Below are 17,946 nucleotides of genomic sequence, written 5' to 3'. Positions count from 1 at the left end.
TGGGTGCTGTCCCCGGGCTCTTCAGCTCAAGGCTAGTGCTCTACCACTTGAGCCACAGCTCCACTTCCTAGATCTCAGCTTTATTTCCCTCCCTCCTTCCCTTTTCTTCTCTCCTTCATTCCTTTCTCTTTCTTCCCCCTTCTCTCCCTCCCTCCTTCGCAACCTCCCTTCTTTTCTTCCTCCTTTCCTTCCCTCCTTCCCTCTTTCCTTCCTTCCTTCCTTCCTTCCTTCCTTCCTTCCTTCCTTCCCTCCCTCCCTTCCTTTCTTCCTTCTTTCCTTCCTCTCTTCCTCTCTTCCTCTCTCCCTCCCACCCTTTTGTTTTTTATTACTATGGATTTGAAAAGGAGATTTCGCCCACAGAACTCTTTCCAAATCTTTGAGCAAAATCATTATTGTCTTGGAGACAATTTGTGATACAGCCATGAAAATGAAAATGTTTTGGAGCTCAAAACAATGATTTAATTTCCCCCGTGAAATGGAGAGCTTCCTCTAGCCAGAAGGACCTTAGTGAGATAATGAAGTCAAGGTTTGATGTCAGAGGAGCGGTAAAAGCTGCCCTGCAGCACAAAGCCCCACCTACCTCTACTTCCTTCCCATCAACTATGGCATTTATGTCCTAAGTATAACATTTTAGTACATTCGTTGAAGGAAATTCAGAAAAATAAGTTCAAGTCCCATGCTGGCACAGAAACAAAGCACAGCACATCACAAGTCACACTGGCACAGATCTTGGTCTGTCTGTCACCAGCTAGAGGGCATGTACCTGGACACTGGAGAAAGGATGCTAGGCATCTTCCCAGTGTGGACAAGACTGTGACCACGTGATCACCAGGGAATGCAGATAGTCCATGCACAGAGCACCAGGTAGTGCCTTGTCAACATTGGTTGCCATGGGCGGGGCAGGGCTTACTGGGTATTCTGTCTCCTACCTTTACCTAGTGGCTGCAGGGGTTGGGGGGCCTCTAATGGGCACAACCCTCCAACTTCTGCTCCTGGTAGAAAATAAGCCTGTTGAGTGACACCAAGCCACACTTGTGAATTATGCAAAAGCAATTCTTGATTCGAAAACCAACAAAAAAAAAGTGGAATTTGTTTCAACGTTCACCCTAATTCAAGAACTTTCATGTGAAAATGGTTTAAGTTTTTAATTGCCAACTGGGGGACAATTCTTGTTGCTAGACTATTGGTGTGTGTGTGTGTGTGTGTGTATGTGTGTGTGTGTGTGTGAGAGAGAGAGAGAGAGAGAGAGAGAGAGAGAGAGAGAGAGAGAGAGTGTGTCCTGGGACTTGAACTCATGGCCTGTGTGTTGGCCCTGAGCTGTTTTTGCTCAAAGTTAAGTGATCTACCACTTGAGCCAGAGTTCTACTTCCTGATTTTTTTCATTTTATATATTTTACAGGGCTTTTGCCTGTGCCAGGCGAACACTCTACCACAGAACTACAACATTTTAAATTTGTTTTGGTAAAAGATATCATACAAAATGTCAAAAGCGATGTGACAACAGAGCGGCCCTTCCAGTCACCTCTACCAGATCAGCACCCCAAACCCTATTTACCAGTTCACACATTAAACCTGTCTTCACAGAACCAAGTTAAAGTTGTTCAAGGGAGATGTTAACAAGCCTTTACACTAAGCCAGGGGCTTGTGGCTCACACCTGTAATCCCAGCTACTCAGGAGACTGAGATCTGAGGATCACCGTTTTGAAGCCAGTCCAGGCAAGAAAGTTGATGACACTCTGATCAACCTCCGTAAGTGGAGCTGTGGCTCAAGTGGTAGAGTGCCAGCCTTGAGCACAAAAGCTTGGAGAGGGCTCCCAAGCCCTGAGCTCAAGCACCAACTGATGATGATGATGATGATGATGATGATGATGATGATGATGATGACGATGATGACGATGACGCTTTTGGGAGCGTTGCTGGATTGAATCCAGGGGCTCCTGCGGCTGTGCCACATCCAACTCTGCCATAAATACTGTAATCACAGGGGTCCTCCCCCACCCCCCACCCCCATCTATAGGACGAAGACAGACCAGAGCTGAGCAGGTCTTCAACCCGAGGGCGTGCTAGGAGCCCAGGCGGTCCCCAACCGCAGCGCACCGGCTGTTTACAGACTTTTCCCCGGCGAGGTGATGTAACCGACCTGGCCTGGTTCTCCCGGGATTCACCCCCGCCCCCACTCCCCAGGCTGATTTCTGTTCAAACCTTCCCTCCCCCTCCTGGAGTTTCTCGGGGTGGAAAGGTCAAAGCCCCCGAGGCTGGGCTGGTCTCCCCTCCGGTGGAACCCGATAGGTTTATTTGATTTTTATTTCATTTTTTCCCTCCCTTGGTTTATTTGTGCGTCGTATTTTTAGTTCGTCTGGAAACATTTCTCTTCGACGAGCATCTGGACAGCAGCTCGCCGGCCCCGCGGGGGCCCAGGACTGGGCGCGGTGGGCGCCCTCCCCGGACGTAGGGGGCGCGCGGGGGCCACGGGGCACCTCGCCCCACCCCCGGCGCGCTCGCAGGGTGGGGGGGGCATGTCTGTGGGACCGGGAAGGAACCTCCGGGAAGGTAGTAGACCCCCAGCCCAGCCCGCCGCCGCTGCGGCTGACGCGGAGACCTCCGGGCGCCCAGCTCCCCCGGGCGGACGCGGACGGTGAAGCCAGAGCTAACCGCTGGGTCCCCGCAGGTCCGGGGTGCGGCGTCGGGGAGGGGGACAGAGACGCGAACCAGGCTCTCGGCTCCCCACCCCTGGGCCCCGCCCCGCAGCCCCGCCCACCGCGGCTCCGCCAACCGCCGGTCCTCCCCTGGCGCCGAGGGGCGTGGCCAGACACCCCGCCCACCGCAGCTCCGCCAACCGCCAGTCCCCCTCAGGCTCCTCGGGGGCGTGGCCAGATGCGGGGGCGTGGCCAGCCGCAGGCCCGCGAGCAGCGCGCGGACGGCGGGTCCCGGGGCGCCCACTCCGCCATGGCCAGCGAGGAGCTGACGCACAGGCTGCAGCGCCGCCTGCGGCTCGGGGAGGGTCCAGGGGGCGGCCAAGGCGACCTCCAGCCCGCGGGCCTCGCCGCCCCCGCCGGGGAACCCCAGCCCGAGACCCCGGGCCGGGCGCCCGCAGCCAGCGCCGACGCCGAGCTGAGCGCCCAGCTGAGCCGACGGCTGGACATCAACGAGGGCGCGGCGCGACCCCGCCGCCGCAGCCGCGTCTTCAACCCCTACACTGAGTTCCCGGAGTTCAGCCGCCGCCTCATCAAGGACCTGGAGAGCGTGTTCAAACGGTGAGCCCCGAGAGCGGGCGGGGGCCGGGCGCCCGAGCGTCGGGGGGACGTTCCGCATCGGGTGAACGCAGCCCCGCAAGGGCGCAGCGGGAGGCGGGTGGGGGGAACCTCGCCGGGCGCCAGACTCCACTTCTGGAGCCTTCGACCCCCGGGTGGTACCCAGAGGATCCCGTGCCCTCTCAGGATCCCCGAGGGACCTGCGGGGGACCCCGAGCCGCCCCCCCCCCCGCAGCACATCTTCTAGGAAACTTGGCTGTCCCCCCAACACGCACACCACCGTCCCCCGTTTGCTTTGCTCCTTTGACCGACGGGGAGAGCGCCCGGGGAGAGCGCCCGGCGAGGGCCCCGTGCGTGCGCACCGCCCCGCCGCACCCCGCCGTTCCAGGCCTCTGGGGGGTGGGGCCTGGGTAGGTCCCCTCATTCCTGGCCCCAAATGTGGGGGGGTGGCAGGGGTCTTCCAGCCTCGGGGCTCCTGGGGGCTGTCGGTCCCCAGGGGTGCACCCGAGCCGAGCCATCCCTGCGCCTCGCTCTCTCCAAGTTCAGGGTGAGCGTCTGGCGGAGCTATTCATATTATACTCAGAATTGGGGCCAGACCCGAAAAAGCGCGGTGGTCGTGGGAAGGGGGCCGCGGGCCGCGGCCGGGTCACCCCTCGGGTCACTTTAAGGCTCACAGGACGCGTTTGCCCTTCACGACCGCGGCATACCGAGGCCGGGCTGCCCTGGCTGTGTCCGATGGCTTCCAGGGCTGCAGTTTCGGGGGGTCCGGCTCTGGTGGTTCAGGCCAGAGTTGGAGCCAAAGGATGGCACGAGGGGGGGTGGGGGGGGAGGGAGGGAACACCGCCGGGTGTCAGAGCCCCATTCAGGGGAAGAGGCTGCCCTCGTCCATAGCTGGATCCAGGTGGATTGGGGAGGGGGGACAGTGACTGGGGGACAGACCTTCATCTTCCAATTGCTCTGGGCTAACTAGGATTATTTTTATTATTTTGTTCGTTCCTGGGGCTCGAACTCTGGGCCTGAGCGCTGTCCCTGAGCCTCTGTGCTCAAAGGCCAGCGCTCTACCCCTTGAGCCACGAGCCCCACTTGCGGCTTTTTCTAAATCGTTTATTGGAGATCAGAGCCTCACAGACTTTCCTGCCTGGGCCGGCTTCAAACTGTGATTCTCAGATCTCAGCCTCCTGTGTAGCTAGGATGACAGGAGTGAGCCCCCAGCGCTTGGCTTTAGAAATTTTTTAAAATGATTATTTTATTATCTTTAAGGAGTTGTACAAAAGAGTTGCCATTGGACAAGGCAGTTTATGACTAGCATGTGTCTTGATCAATGTCACCCCCTTCAACATTCTCCCCCATCCCTCCTTCACTAGAAATTCTTTTGCTTTATCCTAAAAAAAACACTTTTTGGAAGGGTTAGTTAGTTATCCACCTGGTCAGGGGGCTTTTGAGAGACCAAGCAAAATACCACCCATGAGGAATCAGGTACTAGACCAGAGTCAAGATAAGAGGAAGGCAGCAGGTGATAAGTGGTCCCAAGAGAAATCATGGTCTAAATTGTGTCTGGTGTCTCTCCTAAACTATGTATGATCTTGGTCAGAATTCTGGACCCAGTCCTCTGTCACCTGCAACCCAAGTTGGCATAACAAAAAAAGGAATCATTTGGCTTGTGAAACTACAAGGCCATTACTGAGTTCAGGTAAGGCTGGATCTAGGAGCTCTGATGATGTCACCAGTGCTTTGTTCCCTCCCCTCCGCCCCATTGAACCTAAGACCTTGTGAATCGTAAGTACATGCTCTACCACTGAGCTGCACCCTAAGCTCATCCCGTGGCTCATCTCTGGTAGCCACAGCATGGCCACTTCATCCTCAGCGAGTCAGTGGGAAGCAAAGATAGCCACAGCTGAGGCTTTAGTGTTCTCTGTGTGGGAGGGGTGAAGCATTACTAAAGCTAGTTGTTGACTTTTTGTTGTTGTTTTGGTGTGTGTGTGTGTGTGTGTGTGCGCGCGCGCGCCTGTGTGTGTGTGCCAGTGCCAGTCCTGGGGCTTGAACTCAGGGGCCTGGGCACTGTCTCTGGGCTATTTTTTTAGTGGTGGTAGGCTAATACTCTCCCACTTGAACCACAGCTCCACTGCCAGCTTTTTCTGAGTCGTTTATTGAAGAGTCTCATGGACTTTTCCTGCATGGGCTGGATTTGAATGGTGATCCTCAGATCTCAGCCTCCTGAGTGGCTAGGATTTCAGGCATAAGCCATTGGCACCTGGCTTTAGTTTCTGGCTTTTTTGGCCAGGTGAATCTGTTACATCAGCCAGGATTGAACCTCTGGCCTTAGAAGTGCATATTTGCAGTCCTCCCAGGTCCTGCCTTCTAGCTCTCCCCTCTGGCTCCGTGTCAGGCACCCATGTCCTTTGGGCGCAAAGATCCCCCTGTTCAGAACCTGTTAGAACACTTAGTACCCCCAGCCATCACTGGGTATCTGCCTGCCTGGTTTTCTCCCGTTCTGTGGGGGACACCCCAGTCTGGGGATTTGCTGCCCGGACACTTGGGATGCAGCTCATCCACTGGGCGGAGTCTTCCATCAGCTCAGCAGGTGCGTGCAGTTGAGCTATGAAGCCTGTCTTCTATCAGGGCAGGCGCTAGGGCTCACACCTGTAACCCTAGCTATCCAGGAGGCTGAGATCTGAGGATCCTGCTTTGAAGCCACTTTGGGTAGATAAATCTGAGAGAGACTTATCTCCAATTAGACAGCAAAAAATAAATAAAAATAAGAAGTGCAGCTGTGGCTCAAGTGATAGAGTGCCAGCCTTGAACAAAAAAAGCATCGAGCCCCAGTACACACACACACACACACACACACACACACACACACACACACACACACACACACACACACACACACACACACACACACACACACACACACACACACACACACACACACACACACACACACACAGCTGTCTTCTGAAGGGTCCTGAGTGCCTATGGATGCCAGGTTCATCCAGCCTCCCTGTCATCCCTGGCGACTTGCCTTCCATCAGAAGCTGCCGCTGGCTGGCTGGTTGGCTGACTCCGGATGTTTCTCTGCTGAGCCCATCAGCCCCAGGGGCCCTCTGCGCCCTGCTGCCCTTGCCCAGGCTGGGGCAGCCCTGGGTCCCTCTGTGGCCCAGGAAAGCTGCTGTGGGCTTGGCATTTGGGGATTTGCAGACCTGTTCTGGCTGGGCAGTGTCACTGCCCTGTGGTTGACCTTCAGCTTCTCCTTGGGCCCAGTTTTGCTCACAGCCCAGCTGGCTCTTTTGAGTTTCCTTCTTCTGGCCCAGTGTCCTTAATGACCTTTTTTGTTGTTGTTGTTTTATTTTTGTGTTTCTCTGTTCTAGGAATTAACTGAGAGCCTGTGTGTGCATTGGGCTACAGCCTCAGCCTGTGTGTTTTGGTTTTTGTTTGTTTTTTATTTCTGAAACGAGGTCTTGTTTTGCTGCTCTGGCTGATCCCAAGTAGCTGGGATTACAGATGTGCACCACTACACCCAGCTCCTGTGTGACTTTGAAGTAAAAGCTCTCAAGCTCTCTCCAGGCCTTTCTTCTGAAAGCCTGTTGGCTGCTCTTCCCTGAGACTTGCCTCCTCCCCTCTCCCGCCCCCACAACCACTCTCGCACAACACCCATCCACACTGGACCACTGGCGACAAGCCAGGCAGGGAGAGCCTTTCCAGAGGTTTCTCAGGCTCCTCCTAGGTCTGATGTACCCCCTCCTCACTCCCCCTTCAATACAACCCATGGCCTGCTAACTTCCCTGAAAACACAAACACCCCATCTGCCTTCCACTGGTCAGCTGCCACCTAGTCCTGGTGGCACAGTGGTCCAGGGAGCGGCCAGCTCCTGTGGGCAGCCTGTGCTGTCAGCTTCCCTTTCTGTTAGGTGGGGACAGAACAGGACTGTGGGGACTGAAGGAACTCACTTGTATGAAGGTGTCTGCCCGTGCTTGGCTGCTGGGAAGACATACTAGGTTTTTAAATCACTGACGACAATGATGGTGATGATGGTTATTTTTGGTAGCACTAGGGTTTTGAACTCTAGGCCTCGTATTTGTTGGGTAATCAATCAACCATTTGAGCCAGCATTTTAGCCCCCCTCTTTTTTTTTTTGCCGGTCTGGGGCTTAGACTCTGAGACTGGGTGCCATTCCTGGGCTTGTTTTGCTCAAGGCTAATGTTCTACCATTTGAGCCACAACACTACTTCTGGCTTTTTTCTGAGATAAGGGTCTCATGGAGACTTTTCTGCCCACACTGGCTTCAAACCACAATCCTCAGATCTCAGCCTCCTGAGTAGCTAGTGTTATAGGCAATGAGCCACTGGTTCCCAGCTCCTTTTTTGCTTTAGTTATTTTTCAAATACGGTCTTGTTTTGTTTTTGTGTTACTGTTCAGCTGGACTTGAACCTTGATTGTCTCAAATCACAAACCTCTTGAATTGGTACCCTTCTAATCTCCACCTCTTAAGCCACTGTACATGGCTCTTTTTTTTTTTTTTACAAAACTTCAGTGCCACTGGAAAGAATCATCATAGTAATGATCAGTGATTAAAACCTAGTAGGTCTTCCCACCAGTGTTGGCGGTCAAACTCAGGGCCTTGTGCATGCTAGGCAGACACTTTAGCACTCTGCTTTATCCCCAGCCCACAGACTTTAGTTTATCACACATCTTTCATTTTGGTGGCTGCACAACTTTAGTGTGGCTTTATTTATTTGCTTATTTATTTTGTGTTCTAGTGCTGGGGCTTGAACTTAGGGCCTGAGTCTGTTTCCTAGCCTTTTGGCTCAAGGCTAGCACTCTACCATTTGAAGCCACACTTCTATTTCTGTTTTTTTTGTTGTTGTTGTTCTTGTTTTTTGGTCGGTGTGGGGCCTGAACTCTGGGCCTGGGCGCTGTCCCTCAACTCTTCAGCTCAAGGCTAGTGCTCTACCACTTAAGCCACAGCGCCACTTCCAGCTTTTTCTGCTTATGTGATGCTGAGGAATCGAACCCAGGGCCTCATGCATGCAAGGCAACCACTCTACCACTGAGCCACCTTCCCAGCCCATAGTCTTTTCTTCAGTAGTTCTTAGTCAAGCCTGAACTCTCCCTGGAAGGTGATTGTTCGGCAGTTTGAGCTGTGGGATGGCAGCCTGGTACTTCCGGTTCTGATGACAGGTCGGCTGGCTGCAGCATTGGGTTGGTGGACCTGGTCCCTAGAGCTGCTGGGAGAAAACCGCATACACAACAGAATTGCATGCCTTCCTGGTTCTAGAAGCTGGGCCTGACTCTGCAGTCCGGGTGTGGGCAGGGTCCTGCTGGCATCACAGGCTTGCAGAAGAATCCATCTCTGCTTCCCTCCTTTCTCCTGGTGGCGCTGGCAACCTCTGCCATCCACCCCTTCGTTCATGGATTAGGTGTTCCTGCAATCTCTGCCTGGCACTCACGTGGTATGCTCATGTGCGTCTCTATGTCACCACATGGCCTTAGGAGAACACCAGCTGCTAGATTTAGGGCTCACCTTGGTCCAGGCGACCTCATCTCAATTTAATTTGGTACATCTACAAAGGTCCCATTTCTAAATAAGGCCCCATTTATGAGGGTCAGAGTGAACATGTATTGTGGGAGACTGGCAGGGGGCCTTGCAGCCCCCTCCTGGGGATGGGGAGACCTCCAAGAAGGTACCTGGGTTAGGGAACATTGGAATCATCTCACGCGTCTCCAAAATCAGACTGATGCCTGCATCCCCACCTCCCCGAAAGAGCCTAATCCCAACCGACTGGCCATCTACCTGCAGAAGCAGCCTGGCACAGCTGAAACCTGCCTGTGCCAGAATTTCCCCCTTTCAGCAGCTTCTAGATGCACATTCTGATGTCGCCTCCCCTCACTTAGCCCCTTGCAGGATGTAACCTGATTATACCGGTCCGCACAAAGCACACCCGTTCTTTCTGTTGGGAAAAGGGGCAGATAGTGTTCGTGCAGATACAAAACATAGTTTGGCCCTTTTACATCTGCTTTTCTGGTTTCAAAGTCCCTGCCTGAGGGATTTCTTCCATTTTTCAAGACAAGGCTTGTCAGCCCGTGAGCTGGTTGGGTCTTGGAGTTGGTATTACTCGAGTCTTTGTGTTCTCAGACTTCACACAAAGGAGTCTGGGTCCTAAACGGGATGTTGTGGAAGAAAGGGAACTCTGTAATGAGTGTGGGACGCCAGAAGCATCATCAGCCTGGCCAGAGAACGCTGGCCTCTCTGTTTCCAAGTGTGTTACTGGATAGCCGAGCCAGGAGAAGCGTGGCCTGATTTTCAAGGCAGGGTGAGCAGGCCCAGGAGAACTTGACTCTGCAGTGTGTGTGCTCAGTGGAAACACGAGCCGAGCTGGACCAGCAGTCGAGGCTGGACAGGAAACTTTAATTACTCCAGGCCCCTTTCAAAGGGAGGGCATGGGGACAGCCACTTCAAGCAGGACCCAAACTCAACATCTTAACATGCAGCCATGGGGTTTCTGCAGAACACTGAGAGCTTGTATTTCAGTTCCCCCAAAGGAAGGGCGGGAAGAGGCACCCGGCCGGCGGGGCTGGGGGAAAAGGTTGTCTTTTTCTGAAGACTGTGAGATGTCTTGGACTTTGTGCGGACAGACGCCCTGGCCTATTCCCCACATCCCGAGGCTCCACCAAAAGCCAAAAAAGTGGGGTCCTTCATTTCCCACCCTCTCCCTCCCAGTTTCTTCTTCTCCTTAATAGGGTTTAGTACAGCAAGAGGAAGGAAAAGGTGCACGTTGTGCATTTTCCCCCTTCCTTCTTGCCTTCCTGCCTTCCTTCCCTTCCTCCCTCCCTTTTTCCCTCCCTCCCTCCCCCTCCCTTTCCCTCTTTCTCTCCCTTTTCTTCTTTCTTTCCCTTTTCCTCTTCCTCTCCCTTTTCCTCTTCCTCTCCCTTTTCCTCTTCCTCTCCCTTTTCCCCTCTCCCTGTCCCCCTCCCTCCCTATCTCTCCCTCCCTCCCTCCCTCCCCAGCTCTCACAGGGGTGGGTTCTGGGGCTGAAATTCAGGGCTCCACACCCTTCTACTAAGTTCTGTCTCCAGCTTCCCAAAAGAATATAAGTTGGAAAACGGAGAATTTGGCCACGAGTTCAAGTGTGGCCTCTTAAAGGAGGTTTACTGGGCGGGGGAGGGGAGGGACGTCCACACTTGGACATGCTAATCATTTTGGGGATTTGACTTTAACGCTGGAGAAGAGGGCTGGGCCTGGTGGTGATCCCAGCACTTGGGAAGCTGAGGTTAGGTGTGAGGTTAGGTGAGCTTTGATTTGGCAGGGCCTGGGATTCGGGGCCTGGAGGGGGAGGCTGGGGGGCCATGGTTGGCCATTGTAGGGCGTTTCTCCTCCCCACCTCACTGTCTCTGGGAAGTCTCTTCAAAGTCGTCCCTTTTATGAGACTCTGAGGGATAATACTTTGCAACTGAATGATGACAACACTTATTAAAAGTGTGTCTGCGTGTGCATGCACGAATGTGCATACGCTTGACCACGGAGCTCCATCCCCTGCCCAACTAGCAGACTCCACAGTAACTGCTCAGCAGGAAGGGGTGTGATCCCGAAGCGCCCCTCCACCCCCGAATCCATGCACAGGGGACGTGGAGCTTGGGGGTGGTGTGACCTCAGACTGCAGCACTCAGGGAACGTCCCCATCCCCATGGGACAGCCAAGGAGGAGCAGGCAGCTCCACTAGGACAAGATTCGGGCCTGGGAAGAAACCTCTAAAACAGGAAAGAAGGAAGAAAGGAAGGAGGGAGGGAGGGAGGGAGGGAAAGAAGGAAGGAAGGAAAGGAGGGAGGAAAGGAGAGAGGAAAGGAAAAAGAACTGTCTTGCTAGGAGCCCCTGTGAGTGTGGTTGGAAGGGAAGTGTCCTGACCATGGTGAAGAGAGGTGGCAGCTAGGGCAGCTGGGAGTGGGGGACGATGGCCTTGGGGCTCCTTCTAGGCCTTGTGGGCAGGTCTGCCATGTGGCCAACATATCCTGAGAAAGGCCACATAACAGAGGTTTGGCTTTGGGGTCCCTTGTGAGGGTGGGGTCCTCTAGTTACCACACTAACTGCACTTGGGACACTGCTGTGGCCAAGGCTGATACACAGATGACGGGGTTCTGTGTTCCCAGGGATCTTTGGGCCAGATTTGGCTCCAGGCTCACTCCTCCCTCTTCTTGAGAAACCAGTGGTTCGGTTTCACTTGCTAGGCCAGACTTCCCCTGGAGAAAACAATAGAAGCCATGTTGGACCCCTTGGGTGGATGAGTGCCATGTTGGGGCCAGAGTTCCAGAATCCCAGAGTTGTCTCTAGAAGATTGGCAGGAAGCAGAAGCAAGGATTGCACCCGAGTCTCCTACCAATCAAGAACTCTGAGCAGCCCTGGCTTCTAGGATGACACCTGTGTCCTCAGGGAAATTCACCTTCGTATCCCCCACCCAGGTGTTCCAAGGTATGCTTGGTTACTAAGCCCCCTCCCCCCAAAAAGAAATCAAAAACAAAAAAGAGACAGCTGACAGAGGAAATAGAAAACAAAAGGTGATTTGAAGGCCATGGCTTTGGGAATCTGCCTCCTTAGGCCCCAGGGTTCGAGTCCCTATGTCTTTGTGCCCAGGGTGATTCTTGCCTGGAACTGTGCACACATATTTGTAGCATCTGCTCCTCAGAGGATTCCCCTGGTTTAAGGAAAATCTGGAAGCTTGAAGAAAACAACTTGTCTTCATTATTAAAGTAGGATGTTCCTCATTTAAAATTCCCCGTGAGTTAGTGCAGCATTGAGACCAGGGAGCAGGGCCCATTGCCACCTCCGAGCACATTCCTTTTTCCTTTTTGTTCTAGTATTGAGGATTGAAGTCAGGGTGTTGTGCTCGTTTGGCAAGTGCTGTACCACCTTTTGCTTTTTGTAGTTTGTTTCTCTGATAGGGTTTCCCATGAACTTTGCCCAGGCTGTCCTTGAACCATGATCCTCTAATGCCTCCTGGGGAGTTGGCTTTGTATGTGTACTTCACCAAGCTTAGTGTTGTTCACGTTTTCTCTCTCTCTCTGTGTGTGTGTGTGTGTGTGTGTGTGTGTGTGTGTGTGTGTGTGTGTGTGTGTGTGTGTGTGTGTGTGTGTGTGTATTGGGGCTTGAACTCAAGGCCTTGCGCTCTTCTTAGGCTTCTTTGCTCATGGATGGCACTCTATCACGTGGGCCATGCCTGCAGGGTTTTTGTTTGTGTTTTGCTGATGAGTGGATATAAGAGTCTTGCAGACTTTTCTGCGGGGATTGCCTTCGAACCTCCGGCCTCAGATCTCAGCCTCCTGAGTAGCTAGGATTCCACGCATGAGCCAGGCTTGTACTGTCACCAGGGGCTTGGTCTCCACCCTTCTCTGCCCTCTGCTGACCTCTGTGTTGTCATCTTGGGCTGACAGCAAGATGACAAGTTTCCTCAAGTCCTCCTCAAGCCAAGACAAAATGCAGAGCCAGGAAGGACTCAGATTCTTCTGAATGAAGGGGAAAACAGCCACAGTTGCATCCCCTCAGTCAGCCCCCATATCCTATGGCCAGCGGCTGCTAGGAAGGCAGTGATTGCTTAGCGTGCTGAGTTGAGGACGGGTCCTCTTCGCTGTGGGCTGGAGTGGGGGTTCTACTACTAAGGAGGAGAGATGGGCTTCTTTGAGCTGAACAATGTACCAAGATGCTCTCCTGTCCATCTGTGCTTTTGTCTACACGAGGGACTATTTTTGTGTCCAAGACTGGGACTTGAAATCAGTATCTGATGCTTTCACTCATTGGCTGGCATTTTACCATCTGCGCCACACCTCCAACCCCAATGAGGAGAAGTTGGGGTTTTTTTTTGTGCCAGTCCTGGGGCTTGAACTCAGGGTCTGGGTGCTGTCCCTGAGCTTCTTGTTGCTCAAGGCTGGTGCTCTACCACTTGAGCCACAGCTCCACTTCCACCTTTTATTGTGATTCATGAGAAATAAGAGTCTCATGGACTTTTCTGCCCAGGTTGTCTTCCAGCTATAGTCCTCAGAGCTCAGCTTCCCGAGAAGCTAGGATTGCAGGTGGGAGCCACTGGTGCCTGGCTAGGAGGAAGAATTTGTCCCTGGGGACTCATGGAGACCTCTCCAGCCCTGGGACACTTGCATTCATTGTAGTGGACATCCATCCCTGAGTTTGAATTTTTGTTGTTGTTGTTGTTAGCCTTGAACTCTGGGCCTGGGCACTGTCCCTGAGCTCTTCAGCTCAAGGCTAGCGCTCTACCACTTGAGCCACAGTGCCACTTCTGGTTTTCTGATGGTTTATTGGAGATAAGAGTCTCATGGATTTTCCTGCCCAGGCTGGCTTTGAACTGTGATCCTTAGATCTCTGTCTCCTGAGTAGCTAGGATGACAGGCCTGAGCCACCAGCGCCCGGCCTGAGTTTGAATCTTGTTCTGGTGTAGCTCACTGGCAGCCTGGAGTGCTGGGTTGGATGTCTGTGTCAATGCTTTGCTATTTCACTTCCCAGGCTCTGGCCCACCCCATCCTTCTGGGTGTGGAGGGCCCAGCTGATCCATTGCATCATTCCTGAAATCTGCTTGCTGCTGCCTTTGGTTCTCCAGACCATCTCCCGCGCGGGCCCATCTCTCCGCTTTCCTCCCCTCTCACAAGGCTGTCTACTCTATGTGTGCATGCCTGTTATTTTGAGACAGCTTCTCACTATGTAGCTGGCCTGGAGCTCATGATCCTTCTGCCTCAGCCTCCCACTGCCCGAATTACAGGTGTGAACCACTATGTCCCACTTGGCTTTTTGTGTGCTGGGTTTGTGTGCGCTGAACAAGTGCTCTACCCAACAGCTATACTCTCAGTCCTGGGCCTGGTTTTATCTTTCGGCCTTCACCTGGCCATAGTTCCTGAGTGAAGGCGGAGTTTGGTTTTGGAGATAAAGCTTGGCTTCCTGGTAACAGTGGTAACCTCCTCACAGCTGTCAAGTCTTGGTTCTAATCCAGGCAGGGCCTGGGGATGGGGTGGAGCTCCCTTCAGCTGTGCTGGGTGGGGTCTGATTCTAACCAGTGACCCTCATCTCTGTGAGGGGGGGATGGCTTGTCTGCTCTCCCCCTCCAGGGCTGGCCTCGAGGTCACAGACCTGCCCTTCGCCTGCTGCCAACTTGGATTAGGTCTGCAGGAAGTAGGAGGACGTTGTTCAGAACTTACAAGCCGCCCAGTGCCCGTCCTTTGGCCCTTTCTGGGCAGGGAACCAGCACCGAGACCCCACTCCACGCCCAGCTCTGCTTACTGAATACCCATTGTGTCTTGGGACAGCTCGTGCCAAAAAATATCTAGCTGCTGACAGTCCCAGCCCTTCGCTGGTGGGGACCTGGTGAGCTCAGCCATGGCCCGGGATGGGTGGTGACAGAAGCTGGTCCCCCTGCTCTGCAGTGGCCACTGTTACTGAGAACTGGGCTCCAGTGCGTTCTTTCCGTCCAGTCCTCTTAGGTGGGTGCCTCCATCATCCCCTACATGACAGCAGGGAAACAGGCATGGAGGGGCCCCAGCTGATGCTTCTTGTAAGAGGTGGAGCTGCTCTCTGCTCCCTGGGTCATGAATGTCTCTCTCATTAATGTTCCCTCCCCAGCTTCTCAGGCTCCTGGGCTCAGCCATCTTTGCTACTGTCTGCTGCACGGCCAGGCTGGGGCAAGGTTGGCACAGCTTCTGCAGCCTGCATGACCTTGGGGCGCTGCTGGATCACCTGCCTCCCCTACCCCGTCCTACATATTTTAGCCAGGAGCTTGTCAGAGCCCAGATCTCATTCCTTTACTTCCCCTTCAGAAGCCCTCAGAGCTGGAGGCAGCAGACTACATTCAGTGGTTCCTGTCACCTGAGAACAAAGTCTAGAGTCCTCATGTTAAGTCTTTTTTTTTGGGGGGGGGGGGTCTGGTCGTGGGGCCTGAACTCTGGGCCTGGATGCTATCCCTCAGCTCTGCAGCTCAAGGCTAGCACTCTACCACTTGAGCCACAGCACCACTTCCGGCTTTTTCCTTTTTGCTTATGTGGTGCTGAGGAATCGAACCCAGGGCCTCATGCATGCAAGGCAAGTGCTCTACCACTGAGCCACCTTCCCAGCCCCTCATGTTAAGTCTTAAAGCCCACCGCGGGGGGTCATCACAACTTCCTTCCTCACAGATTCTCCAGCCTGTAACTGCCGCCACTGAAACAAACCCCCAACCCACTCTCACCCAAGCCCTCCAATTTCTCTACTTGATTATATGCTGATGGTATGCAGGACTATAACATAAAAGAACTTGAGGTCTTCTTCAAAAATTGATTTTGGTACCAGTACTGGGGCTTGAACTCAGAACCAGGGCATTTTCCCTTCGCTTTTTCTACTCAAGGCTGGCAATCTTGAGCCACAGTACTTTTTTTTTTTTTTTTTTTGCTAATTAATTGGAGATAAGAGTCACATAGACTTTCCTGCCTGAGCTGGCTTTGAACCAAGATCTTCAGATCTCAGCCTCCTGAGTAGTAGTTAAGATTACTGGTGTGAGCCATCTGTGACTACTGTGTGTGTGTGTGTGTGTGTGTGTGTGTGTGTGTTGCTGGTGGTAGAGTCCAGGGTCTGTCTGTATATATTAAGCTAATGCTCTACCATTGAGCCATATCCCCAGTCACCCAGAGACAAGATCCTCATGGCTGAGTGGCTAAGCTGTCCTTGAGTCCCCATGCCTGTCCCAAGGCCATTCTGAATGGGGCCTGGTCCTCTGCAGAGGTCTGTGCTCTGCTGACTGCAGTTACACCCAAGGCCTGACAGCTGCCAAGGGATAAACTGGAGCCTGGGGAAGGGAGAGTCAAGTGGCTCCTACAGCCAGCTTACTGACCCACTCAGTCCCTGACCTGTAAGTGAGATGTGGAAAAAGGTAAGTGACCACCTTCTCAGGTTGTCCCCAAGATCACGTGACCACTGGCTGAGTTGACAGTCAGGGCTTTAATTAGGTCACTGGTTCCAGCCTGTTGTTCTTGACACCATGGGCTGCTAGGTTTAAGGTGGTAACAGCACACAGGGAAAAGTTCTGTAGGTGGGGAGGAGGGGCAGGAGATGGAGGCTGTGAGGCTGGAGGCTGACATCCCAGATGTATTTCCTAATTATCCAAGCCCCGGCACTGTCCCCAGAGACACTCACGGTGAACATGGGGCTGCCTCAGGCCAACACAGCCTGGGCTTCCACTACCACCCTGCCCCTGGCCCTGCCCCTGCCCTGCCCTGCCCCTGCCCTTCCAGGCTTCCTGGCTTGGGAGTCAAGGGGCTGGAATACAGCCTGACCAGCCTGATGGAGTCTGGGTGTGGGAAGTCCACTAGGTATGGGGTCTCTATCCTCCAAGATCTGCAGGGACCTGGGAGTTCCAGGACTATTCCCAGGGGTGCATCCTGCCAGGTGTCCTGCTCCTCAAGACTCTGTGTGTGTGTGTGTACCAGTCCCGAGGCTTGAACTTGGGGCCTGGCTGCTGTCCTTGAGCTTTTTTTTTTGCTCAAAGATGGTACTTTATCACTTGAGCCACTGTGCCATTTCTGGCCTTTTTTCTGAGTACTTTATGGGAGATGAGTCTCATGGACTTTCCTGGTCAGGTTGACTTTGAACCGTGATCATCAGATTGGATTATAAGTATGAGCCATCAGTGGCTGGCTATTTGCCTTTAATCTTAGTAACACCTGGACAGAGGGAGGATCAGATACCCAGAAAATTCCAATAACTCCACCAGCATCACACTACCTGGCCTGGGATGGTGGAGTGATGATGGCCTGGGTGGAGCAGGACGACCTGGCCCGATCCAGCAGAACATATCCAGCCTCCACCACTTGTGCCTTCCCCAGGGAAAGCCCACGCGGCAGGGATTGGCACTCTGGGGTCCTGCGACACTCCCTGGCGGGGGGTGCAGTCCCGCTGCATGCATTGGGACACTGCAGCTTTGGCACCAGCAGAGCTCTACCTTCCTCTGTAATCTTGCCAAGTACCGAGCAGGAAGCGGGAACTGGGGCTTGGGGGCAGCTCTCCCTGCTTCCATCTTAGGGATTTCCAGTATTCAGAAGCACAGGGTGCTGAGGCTGACTTACAGTGGCCTCTAAGTCCATGGGTTTCTCACCAGGTGCCAGTGGCTCATGCCTGTCGCCTTCACTACTCAGGAATCTGAGATCTGAGGGTCACAGTTGCAGGAAAGTCTGTGAGGCTCTTATCTCTGATTAACCAGAAAAAAAAAAACAAACCCAGCAACAACAGAAGTGGAGCTGTGGTTCAAGTGGAGAATGCCAGCCTTGAGCGAAAAAGCCATGTGAGAACACAAAGCCCTGAGTTCAAGGCCCCAGCACTGGCACAAAAAGAAAAAATAATATGGGTCTTTTGCAGGAAGAGGAAAAATATGCTAGCTCTGTCCCAGTGCCACCCTTTCCTGCCTGGCTGGAACTGCTATGCCGGCTGGCCCCACGGAGTTCCACTCCCTCAACTCCCAAGTGCATCCTCTGTCCTGAGCTGAGAGGTTTTCCTGAAAGCCATCTGATGTTGCTCCCCGGGGAGTGGAGAAGGGAGGAGTTGCTCTTTTCCCTATAGGACCACACAACTTTCCCAGAATGCCTTATGTGAGTTGTTGGCCTGCCTCCCCCTTCCAGAATATTCTGGTACCCCAGGACTGCATTGGCCCAAAGACCACTGGCTTTTCCCAGGTTCCTCTGTTGA

The 17,946-nt window shown here is 53.6% G+C and overlaps 1 protein-coding gene across 1 annotated transcript in view; it reads left to right on the top strand.

Moving 5' to 3' along the window:
* The first annotated feature begins 2,534 nt into the window (after positions 1–2,534).
* Positions 2,535–17,946, top strand: part of Efhd1 (EF-hand domain family member D1) — a 51,337-nt gene continuing 35,925 nt past the window's right edge. Inside the window, exon 1 of the mRNA XM_070014827.1 lies at positions 2,535–3,254. Coding sequence (XP_069870928.1) covers positions 2,875–3,254 — 380 coding nt within the window. The 5' untranslated portion in view covers positions 2,535–2,874. The remainder of the gene's footprint in view (positions 3,255–17,946) is intronic.

This window comes from Dipodomys merriami, unplaced genomic scaffold (genome assembly GCF_024711535.1).
Source record: "Dipodomys merriami isolate MVZ:Mamm:240054 unplaced genomic scaffold, mDipMer1.0.p SCAF_1, whole genome shotgun sequence".
Lineage (NCBI taxonomy): Eukaryota > Metazoa > Chordata > Mammalia > Rodentia > Heteromyidae > Dipodomys > Dipodomys merriami.
Note: the sequence above shows the minus strand (reverse complement) of the source record. Positions and strands in the feature narration are given on the sequence as shown.